Source organism: Gymnodraco acuticeps, unplaced genomic scaffold (genome assembly GCF_902827175.1).
Source record: "Gymnodraco acuticeps unplaced genomic scaffold, fGymAcu1.1, whole genome shotgun sequence".
NCBI lineage: Eukaryota > Metazoa > Chordata > Actinopteri > Perciformes > Bathydraconidae > Gymnodraco > Gymnodraco acuticeps.
In genome coordinates, this window is record NW_022992351.1 from 929493 (window position 1) to 940492 (window position 11000).

The 11000-nt window shown below is 39.4% G+C and overlaps 1 protein-coding gene across 1 annotated transcript; it reads left to right on the forward strand.

The window, feature by feature from the left end:
* The first annotated feature begins 30 nt into the window (after positions 1–30).
* cbx5 (chromobox homolog 5 (HP1 alpha homolog, Drosophila)) lies at positions 31–4880 on the forward strand. The gene is made up of 5 exons (XM_034208963.1): positions 31–278; positions 732–912; positions 1256–1487; positions 2018–2118; positions 3939–4880. The coding sequence occupies exons 2-5, from the start codon at positions 782–784 to the stop codon at positions 4078–4080; spliced, it is 606 nt and encodes a 201-aa protein (XP_034064854.1). The 5' UTR covers positions 31–278; positions 732–781; the 3' UTR covers positions 4081–4880.
* The last annotated feature ends 6120 nt before the right edge of the window (positions 4881–11000 follow it).

The following is an 11000-nucleotide window of genomic DNA, read 5'->3' on the forward strand; positions in this document are numbered from 1 at the left end:
TTTACAATAAATATTCCTTAAAAATAAATGTAGTTCTTATCCTGGTAGCATTATTTTCGATTGACAAATATAGGTCATCATCAGCTGACCAAGGGGCGGGTACGTTCATTGTGCGCCTTAACGCGCGCTTTTCTACGCACAGACAAGCACAGCCTCATTGATGCGATCCAGGCTACATGCTAAAGTAGCACCAGCGTTGGCCTCTCAGACGAAGATACACAAAAGACACGATATCGCCAAATTAAACGGCTCAACACCACCAGTCTACACAGCCAAAGGTAAGAAGGTGTTTACACATCGAACTGCTGCATGCTGGTTCATGCATCGTTATGCATTTATGATTTTATATCAACCTAAGCTAGTGTTAGCTTGTTGAAGCGATAGCCTGTAGGCTAACGTTACTGCATAAGCAAGCTTGCCTTTAATTCCCATTGGTTAGCCGAGGCTAGTCGTTGGCTAACACATCATATTTTAATTCCTATGTGTACATATTACAATTTATGTTAAATGTATCTAACATATTAAGCAATTGTACATTTACCAAGAGGTCATTAGCTAGCAAATTGGTTCAGTAAACATGCCCGTTGCAGATTGAAACGACAATGAAATGATGCCTTTCGTTGCTAACTAGCTAGTGCCTGCTTTGTGCTTTACGTTGAACAAACGGAATGTATCGGCTAGGAAACCCATGTTCTCTTTAACTTTAGTTTTTTTGTCGTTTTCCTATACAGGGAGTTGCCACTGGCCTGCGACAGCGTAGCATTCAGAAACAAACTTTGCTATGGGCAAAAAGACTCGCGAAGACGACGACTCGTCCTCTGATGAGGAAGAGTATGTTGTGGAGAAGGTGCTGGACAGGAGGGTGGTGAAAGGCAGGGTTGAATTCTTCCTGAAATGGAAAGGATATTCAGAGTAAGTATTTTTCCTGGCAGGTTGGTATCCAGTAACTTTACATCTTAAAAAACGTTACAGTTGTTGTGATATTTCTGGGAACCAATGGTGGAGGGATTCACCTAGAAACAAAATAGGTTAAGAGCCATTCACTGCCTCTCGAGTCAGATACAACATTCACAAACACTTATATTCTGTGCTCATTAATGCTGCCCTAAAGACTAATGCTAATGAAGGTTCTTTACAAAATTATGGAAATCTCAGATACATTTTGATATTCTTATATTGTTCATTTCTGATCAGTGCTGTAGATTAAAAAATTGTACTGGTACTGACTTGCAGAACTGTTTGTTTTTTTCCTCAGAAAGCACAACACCTGGGAGCCCGAGAAGAACCTGGGCTGCCCTGAGCTCATTTCAGAATTCATGAAGACCTACAAGAAAGGCAGCAGTGGTGGAAGCTCGTCATCCAGCACTTCGACAAACAAATCAGTCACAACATCCCCCTTGGGACGTTCCAAAGACTCCAGTAGCTCAAAGAAGAGAAGCTCTGATGACGATGAGGAGGGGGGAAGCAAGCCCAAAAAGACGAAGGAGGTATGTAATGTGGCGACTAATTGTTTGCATTAACACTGAAAGTTTGACATCTATGGGGTAGTGTTCAGTTTCTGTAGAGATAATTTGCATGTGAGAAATTCAGACCATTTGCCGGCTTTGTGTGCTGCAACAAGGGCTTTGTCATTGATAAGATGAAAACATAGCAGTGTATGCTGTACATTTTCACACAACTCTCTCTTAACACTTAGTTTAATTCCTCCATAATTATCTAGTGGCTCGTTTACATTTTTAGTTTTCAAGTTATTTAAATTGGACCATTTAGCCTTGGTGTGGCCCTTCCCAAAATCATAGTGGATATATCAGTTATTGATACCATAGATGGAGCATAAAGACACTTATCTGTTGATCCTATGGCTCAAACATGTTTTAATCAAATCATGAGCTAAAAATAAAGTCAGGGATTGAAAGAATCGTGGAACCCTTAAGTGGTCTACAGTCTAATGAATGTAATGTACTCTAGCTTGTCATGTATTTTATAAAAACCTTTTACCTGCTGTGTTGTCTTTCAGGATGACATCCTTGTTGCCCGTGGCTTTGAGAGAGGACTTGAGCCAGAGAAGATTATTGGAGCAACTGACTCATGTGGAGACCTAATGTTTCTTATGAAGTGGTAGGTTTTTGTTATGTTCATTTCAAAAGGTACATGTGCAATGTAGTTTTGGCCCAGTGGTGTATGAAATGTTATAACTAAAACCAGCATTGTTATCAATAAAAAGGTGTTATTACTAAGGACTTAAGATGACCATTGACTTAAAATGTTAATAGTTCAAATGATTTGTAAACAGACTTTGAGGAAAAAAATAATGATGTTTATCAACTGTGTTCCCACACAAAGTAAAAGTGGTTGTCCTGGTCATAGTTTAATCTGAATGAAACGCAGTAGAGGAGGTTGTAACACGCATTTGCTTAGTGCGGGGCAATACCTGTCTAAAGTATCTTATACCGATACTTCTTCAAGAACCTGATTAATCAGAACAACAGCTTCTAATGACTGTCAATGCAAGGAACGATGTGAATTGAAGCAATAACAAACATTAGTGAAATATTTCACTATAATGTAACAATGTGACACAGTGCTGCTTATGAAAGGTTAATGCTTTGCAGAGGTGATGGTGAGCAGTACTGTCAGCTATTTGGTTGAGATGCCTCTTAACAAAAGGCTCTGATTAATTTTAAGTTCCCCTTGGTACGCATTGATTCATTGTATATGTCAGCTTTTATTGTGAAAGGTAGGAACAGAGCATGACGCTGTAATGTGCCACTGCAGCCGTTGACAATGTGAGATAAATCTTCGTTTACTGTCCTTCTTACAGTATCGGTACTAATTAATGAACTATTGCACAATTTTTAACTGCAGGTTATTGCGTTAGTATTGATACATTCATCAAGACTCATGGTGGCTTGTGTGTTTTTACAGATTTGCGTTCTTTATGAAAGATGAGGGCTTATATGATAGATGTGTACTGATTCTATCTCCAGCATTGGCATCCGTTTTAGTATTCTGCATGTTTGATATACCACACGGGGCATGATCGTAGGGGCTCTGAACATTAAAGATTGGTTTTAACAAATGAGCATGTTTTTGGGTGTTGACCCGGTTCTACAATCGGGGTTTCTGCAACAGTTTCTGTTTGTGACTTGTCATTACATGATCCTTTAAACTGCTGCTCTCAATGTGCCAGATTCCTGCTGACAAATTACCCATTAGCGGCACTAATAGCCTAGCTGTCCATTGATATACAAACAGTAAGACACACCATAACATTTTATGTCATTGCATATAAGCTAGATGGATATATTTGTAGTACCTCGTTACTCATGCCCGGTCACGCTAATTCCAAGGTGTTTGCTGATTCAAAAGGAGGCACAATTTACACTACATGGCATTTTATTTTTAATAAACCTAGAAAAAATCCATAGAATATTTTCTATATATAACTCAAAAGCTCCATCTGTGATACTTGCTATAAAAAGTATGACTTGACAAGTACTTTTTAAAACAAGTTAATCAAATAATACATGGCACTACCACTTACAACCCAACCCCTTTTATTAAAGACATTTTACCAGAAGCCGATTTATTTGACGGTATCAAAAATAGAAAGTTAAATACCCAAAATTAAAACAAAATCTGAGTTTTAAAACTACTGAAATTGTATTGCTGGTTTCATTCAAGCTATACTCATGTCTCTTAAAATAAATGTTAAATCTTTCACAGGGATATTTTATAATTTTTTTTTATTGAGTCGACAGGATTTCACATCTTTAGAAATGACAAAAAAAGTATGTATTTACAATATGGTACAGGCTTGCATAAGAACAATTTGTATTAATATACACTTGCTTTGATAAGCTCAGAGAAATGTTTGCCATATATTTAAGACAATGGGGTATAACATCCAACTTTCCAACACATTTTTTTTCTTGCAGGAAAGACTCTGATGAGGCGGATCTCGTGCTTGCCAAGGAAGCCAATCATAAGTGCCCACAGATCGTCATAGCCTTCTATGAGGAACGTCTCACCTGGCATGAAGACAGTGACAAGAAGGAGAAGGATGCGGTTAGCGCTTGAGTGCTCGTCTGAGGGGAAAACCGGACCTCCTCCACTGCAGGGACAACCTTGAGTCAGACATTTTTTCACACCCAAACCTCCCATCCTTGCTCTTCACCATGTCCAACAAGGACCGTGAACACAATCGTGTTATCTCCATCCATGCCCCATTGGAGCACAAAGGCCCCAGGCTGCTGAGAAGGATCCATCAGACGGGAGGGGAAGCTGTAGCGGACAAGGGTGACATGCTACTGGGGAGGGTTTCTGCTGTTATGTCTTTGTATTAAAACATTTTTTTATTGATTTTAACACATCATATTTTAGTACAGAATACGGTTGCCAGTAATGTATGTTGCATCCATGATCACATGTGGTCATCCATTAAAACTCAGAACATAGTCATGAACCTGCTTTGGTACAAGCCATGTTTACTATAAGCTTGTCCCATCAGCTAGTCCTAGGTAGTGCATCTCTTTGCTTTAAGAACCCAGCAACACCACGGAGGATAAGCCGTTGTATCTTTATTCAGGAAGTGATCACCGCAGCACTTTCCTGTCTTTATCACTTCCTTTTTATCTCTTTTAGATTTATCTGTTTTTCCTGTCTACCAGGATATAACTACTCAATTTGCAAACTTGCGGACATCGGCCAATTAGTTAAGTCTTTGTATTGTAGTGATGTCCTTATTTTTGTTTTTTTTAACTGTCATTTCTATCTCTACATTTTAAGTTTTAACATGTGAATTTTGTGTGGTGTTTTTCTATTTCTTTACTCTATAAACAGTTTTAGAAAAAGGACAATAAAACACATTATTCCCAGTCTATACTTGTTCGTTTGTTTTTTAACAGCAGTGTTATCTTTGGACCAGTCTCACGTTCACAGGTTAGACAATCTTTACTGTATCCACAGAGAATGAAACCAGCATTTATCACCAGTCATTGGGGTCTGCCACCTTGTGGCTAAAAGATGAATCTTTTGGACTGACCATTCCCTATAATGTTGACCCTGGCGTTTTAATGGCGTTCTTGAGCTATTTAGTGATACTTTGATAGATTATGTTAACAGTGCAAGTGGAAACATTCACACCGCAGTTGAGTTATTGCTATTCATAAGGTTAATTTGAAACACTTAATCAGCGAGACGCCTGTGACAACTTACCGCCATCCGTCGGGAGCGCCAATCAAGAAACGGATGCAGTATCTGGTTCAGGTTCAGACACCTGTCTGAGGCTCTTCATGAAAAATGGAGTCTGGATGTGTGAGACTGTCTCCCCCTGTCACCCCCTGATGTTGCTGTTATCCTATGCCAGAAGATAGGGGGGTGGAGTTAGTTTTAAAAAGAAATACGCTCAAACTAAATAAAAAGCCATTAATTTTCACTCACTAAGTCACCTAAAAACTTTATTGTCCTCTCTAAATTAGATTTAGTTTTTTTTTTTAATGATTTGTGTTAACTAAGGATGTTTTCTTTTTAAGCTGTGTGAGACTGTTAACTAATGTTTAATTAGTTTACTAACTATAAGGAAGTCTCTTTTATGAAGAGGGTAATAATAATTTAAAAGATCTTAATGACCCCCTGATCTTGTATTTTTAATGCTTAACTCACACAACTTTAAAAGCTTTTCTGCTACCAAGATACTTTTAGATACACTTTGATGTATGCAACACTTAACAAAAGGGTATAATATGAAATACTTTGTAATATTAAATACTTTGTAAGGAATTGGGTTTCTTTAGGGCTGTTTCAGTGAGACAATGCAGTTTTGATAATTTTAAGTTTCAAGGCATTATGTCATATGCAACCCCGTATCACGGCAAGACGTGAACATGTGACGATTTACCATGCTGGGAGACGTGAAGATGTCACGGTTTCGTCCCCTTCAAACGTGACAGCTACACGGTATTGTTAACCCATGTTAACCAGTGGAGAAATAACCGGAAATACCAAGCAAATGCTACCCCGACGTAATGATTTATTTTTGAATAGTCACACTCAATTACAGCGATTTTCTTGTTTCCCCAGCTGGTCGACACCTCTTTTAGCATAAACAAATGCTACATTAATTTATTAAATCGATGTTAATCCATGCCAGAGCCATATAATAGAATTCTATTATATGGCTCTGATAGATACAGTCGGCAAGCGAGGGAACGCCCACAAAACGTCACATCCGGTTCGCGCCGAGGGGGAAAACAAACCGGCTTCCACAATGCCCAGGAGCTGCAGTGTGCCCTTTTTTTTTTCTGATGTCCATTTTGTAATTCAAACAGAAATGGGAGTCTACAGAATGCACAATAAACAATAAACAAATCCAGAATAGGCGGCAGAGTGTGACGCTGTGATTGGTCTACATGGCGACGAATCACAAATCACAACAGACACATGCATTTATTTGACGTAGCCTGCGATTTTTTTTTTTGTTCTGACATCACATACATCGTAGCATAAAAGTTCACAGTTTATTCATAATTTAAAAAATAAAATATATTTATTTTATTTTTATAAATAATAAAAAACGTGTTTATTGGGGGAGGGCAGGAATGTCAAATGGGAGGGCCTGGCCCTCCCACGGCGCCGGGCTTGCCCGACGTAATGATTTATTTTTTAATAGTCACACTCGATTACGCCGATTTTCTTGTTGCCCCAGCTGGTCGACACCTCCTTTAGCAGAAAGAAAGGCTACATTAATGTATTAAATCGATGTGTGTGTATGTGGAACCGGAAACAGACGTAGGCAAGATCCTCAGCTCGATGATTGGATGGTTTAGCCGCAATGCATGCTGGGATTTGGAGTTTATGTGATGTGAACTCTGAAAACGTTTTTTAAAAATAAAATAATACTTTATTCCGAGTGTGCTTGCTTTTCTCTTTGAAAGTCATCACATAACGGCATTGTAATACACGGTTCGGCTGCATTAAGTATTACATATCTGCCATAGTTCTCTATTTATAGAGCCCTGCTGAGAAGACTTCTATCTAGACAAACAGGAGAACTGCCGCCAAAACTGAATACGTGACGTGGATCATAAATATATAAGCAATTAAACAACATCTTACATTTATTTTCACACAATACGTCTCCTTGCAGTATCAACACTAATTCGGCTGACTTTTATATTTGATCCAATTGGTAGATAGGCTGTATTTACACCATAACGGTGCAGAGCTGATATAAAGGGACACCTAGTGGTTAAAGCACGTTATTGAATTGTATTATTTTATTATTAGATATTAATAGGATCCCTATAAAGTATTCATTATTCGTTATTCTCTACTAATAGTTAATTAAAGACTGTATATAATGACTAGTTTGCACATCCCTTTCAAGATTTCAAGATTTTCTAAGCTAAGGTTTATTGACATATCATATTATACACAACTACGGTGTAGTTATGCAATGAATGAAAAACTAAGATCGCAGGTTCCTCAACAGTGCATTACAAGACATCTATCAATATGTGTGTATACCTCCACCATTAAACTGTCATTCTGCACATTTCTTATACTATCTACATACATCTTATAAGAGTATAATACATATGTATAATATCAGTTAAAATAAGTGCTTCAACATAGTTAACATTGCAGGAAAGCAATATATTGAGTACTTTGTCAGGCTTAATATTTATCTGTAGATACAAATGTCACTGTGTGTGCTGTGTGCTCTGCATGTGTGACCATTAAAGAGGGTTTCATCCCTCCATATTCTTCTTCTATACCCCCAAAGCTTTTTTCTTATTCAAAAGAAGACCTTAACCTAAAGTACTCTTTAATGTTTAAATTAAGCCTTATTAGTTTGTCTGTTTTGCACATCCTCCTATTAATATCTAATAATAAAATAATACAATTCAATAACGTGCTTTAACCACCAGGTGTCCCTTTCTATCAGCTCTGCACTGTTATGGTGTAAATACAGCCTATCTACCAATTGGATCAAATATAAAAGTCAGCCGAATTAGTGTTGATACTGCAAGAAGACGTATTGTGTGAAAAGAAATGTAAGATGTTGTTTAATTGCTGATATATTTATGATCCACGTCACGTTTTCAGTTTTGGCGGCAGTTCTCCTGTTTGTCTAGAAGTCTTCTCAGCAGGGCTCTATAAATAGAGAACTACGGCAGATATGTAATATTTAATGCAGCCGAACCGTGTATTACAATGCCGTTATATGATGACTTTCAAGGAGAAAAGCAAGCACACTCGGAATAAAGTATTATTTAAAAAAAATCTTTTCAGATTTCACATCACATAAACACCAAATCCCAGCATGCATTGCGGCTAAACCATCCAATCATCGAGCTGAGGATCTTGCCTATGTCTGTTTCCGGTTCCACATCCACACACATCGATTTAATACATTAATGTAGCCTTTGTTTCTGCTAAAAGAGGTGTCGACCAGCTGGGGCAACAAGAAAATCGGCGTAATGGAGTGTGACTATTACAAAATAAATCATTTCGTCGGGGTAGCATTTGCTTGGTATTTCCGGTTATTTCTCCACTGATTAACATGGGTTAACAATACCGTGCAACTGTCACGTTTGAAGGGACGAAATCGTGACATCTTCACGTCTCCTAGCATGGTAAATTGTCACATGTTCACGTCTTGCCGTGATACCGGGTTGGCACAGCAGCTGAGGCCCTCTGGGCGGGGCCCCCTGCGCAAGGCGGGGCCCCATGCAGCCTGCGTGATTGGCCTGTAGGGAGGGGCGGCCCATGCCCACATGCCAGCTAAGGTCAGAAGAGCTTTATTTAACAGCTGGTCTTATGTTTGTGACCCCGTCTGTTGTTAATTGATAACATTACATCACATTACATTAATTGATAAGAACTTGGAGTTTCAGGCTCTGCACTTTCCCTCCTCACCTCATACCTCAAAGACCGCACCTACAGGGTTACTTGGAGAGGGTCCGAGTCCGACCCTTGTCAATTAACTACAGGGGTCCCTCAGGGCTCTGTTCTTGGTCCCCTCCTCTTCTCCTTGTACACAAACTCGCTCGGATCAGTCATTAGCCCGCATGGTTTTTCATACCACTGCTACGCTGACGACACCCAATTAATTCTGTCCTTCCCCCGCTCAGTGACTCAGGTCGTCGCACGCATCTCTGCTTGTCTAGCTGACATCTCTCAGTGGATGTCTGATCATCACCTCAAGCTCAACCTTGACAAGACTGAACTGCTTTTCCTTCCGGCAAAAGATTGTCCCACTCTTGACCTAACAATCAACATTGGCACCTCTGTTGTTTCCCCGACTCAGACTGCAAGGAATCTGGGTGTGACCCTAGATAACAACCTGTCCTTCACTGCAAACATCGCTGCTACAATCCGCTGCTGCAGATACACGCTTTACAACATCAGGAGGACGCGTCCCCAGCTGACCCAGAAAGCGACGCAGGTTCTGGTCCAGGCTCTCGTCATCTCACGCCTAGACTACTGCAACTCCCTCCTGGCTGGTCTACCTGCATGTGCCATCCGACCTCTGCAGCTCATCCAGAATGCAGCTGCTCGCCTGGTCTTCAACCTTTCTAAATTCTCCCACACCACGCCGCTCCTCCGCTGCCTTCACTGGCTTCCGATAACTGCTAGAATCCACTTCAAGACAATGGTACTTGCGTACCATGCTGCGAATGGATCTGGCCCTTCGTACATCCAGGACATGGTTAAACCGTACACCCCAGCACGTGCACTCCACTCTGCATCAACCAAACGGCTCGCTGCACCCTCGCTGCGAAGGGGACCCAAGTTCCCATCAGCAAAAACACGTGGGTTTGCTATTCTGGCTCCAAAATGGTGGAATGAGCTCCCCATTGACATCAGGACAGTAGATAGCTTACACACCTTCCGGCGCAGACTGAAAATTCATCTCTTTCGACTCCACTTCGAGTGATACAACTATTAACAAACCACTTATATACTAATAAAGGGCTGGCTTATCTAAAGCCAGTTGAGTAGCACTTGAAATGTTTTTGCTCTATGAAGCCTGATGTACTTATATGATTCTGTTTTCTTCAAGTTTGTATTTTGTTGGTCGAACGCACTTATTGTAAGTGTCGCTTTGGATAAAAGCGTCAGCTAAATGCAATGTAATGTAATAATGTAATTACATCACATTACATTAATTGATAAGCCTGAAACATGCACTTGTCAAGGTTCAGAGGCAAATTTAGCAAATATGGCAGTAGCCATCGATCATCTTAAGATAAGATATACTTTATTGATCCCAAGTTGGAAACATTTGCGTTACATCAGCATGTGTAACAGTTGTAAATATGCAGTGGTGTTTATTTGTATATCATTTAATATAATCACACAAATTCTGTGTTTTATATTTAATAATTCTGTGTTCTTTATTTATTGATTGTTCAATACCTGACAAGGCCGGAGATGAAATATCTATATACATCTTATAAGAGTATAATACATATGTATAATATCAGTTAAAATAAGTGCTTCAACATAGTTAACATTGCTGGAGGTATACACACATATTGATAGCAGGGTTTCCGCTAGGATTTTTTCTCGCCGGTCAAATGTCCGGGCATAATTTATTTTACCGGACACATTTGAAAATCACCGGTCATATTTCAATAATAATAATAAGAGTTGTGTAGCAGAGTTTCCGTTAGCAGGTAATTACCGGACTATGAGCAGATATGCTGATGTTTAAAACTCAGTTAACGGGGCTCATTTTTATATTGCCTCAGTTTATAATCGTAACAGATCGAAAAATTCAGATTCATTTTTCAATAAATGATTCCACAAACAACAAACAACATAATTATTACATTCAAAGAAACTACTTGTAGTAGATGAAGTACATTATTCAAAAGTTTACATTAACTTTGGATAATAACACGGGAGAAACGGATCCTCTCTTTTCCTCCCTCCCTCCCTCTCTCTCCTGACAGCCCGTCAGTTTCTCATGCAGCTCCTGCAGCTCGCTA

Bases quoted from the DNA above. Each gene is read 5' to 3' on its own strand.
- cbx5 (XM_034208963.1), top strand. From the start codon at position 782: ATGGGCAAAAAGACTCGCGAAGACGACGACTCGTCCTCTGATGAGGAA. The intron at 913-1,255 runs GTAAGTATTTTT...TTTTTTCCTCAG, and splicing joins AAATGGAAAGGATATTCAGA to AAAGCACAACACCTGGGAGC. The intron at 1,488-2,017 runs GTATGTAATGTG...GTTGTCTTTCAG, and splicing joins AGCCCAAAAAGACGAAGGAG to GATGACATCCTTGTTGCCCG.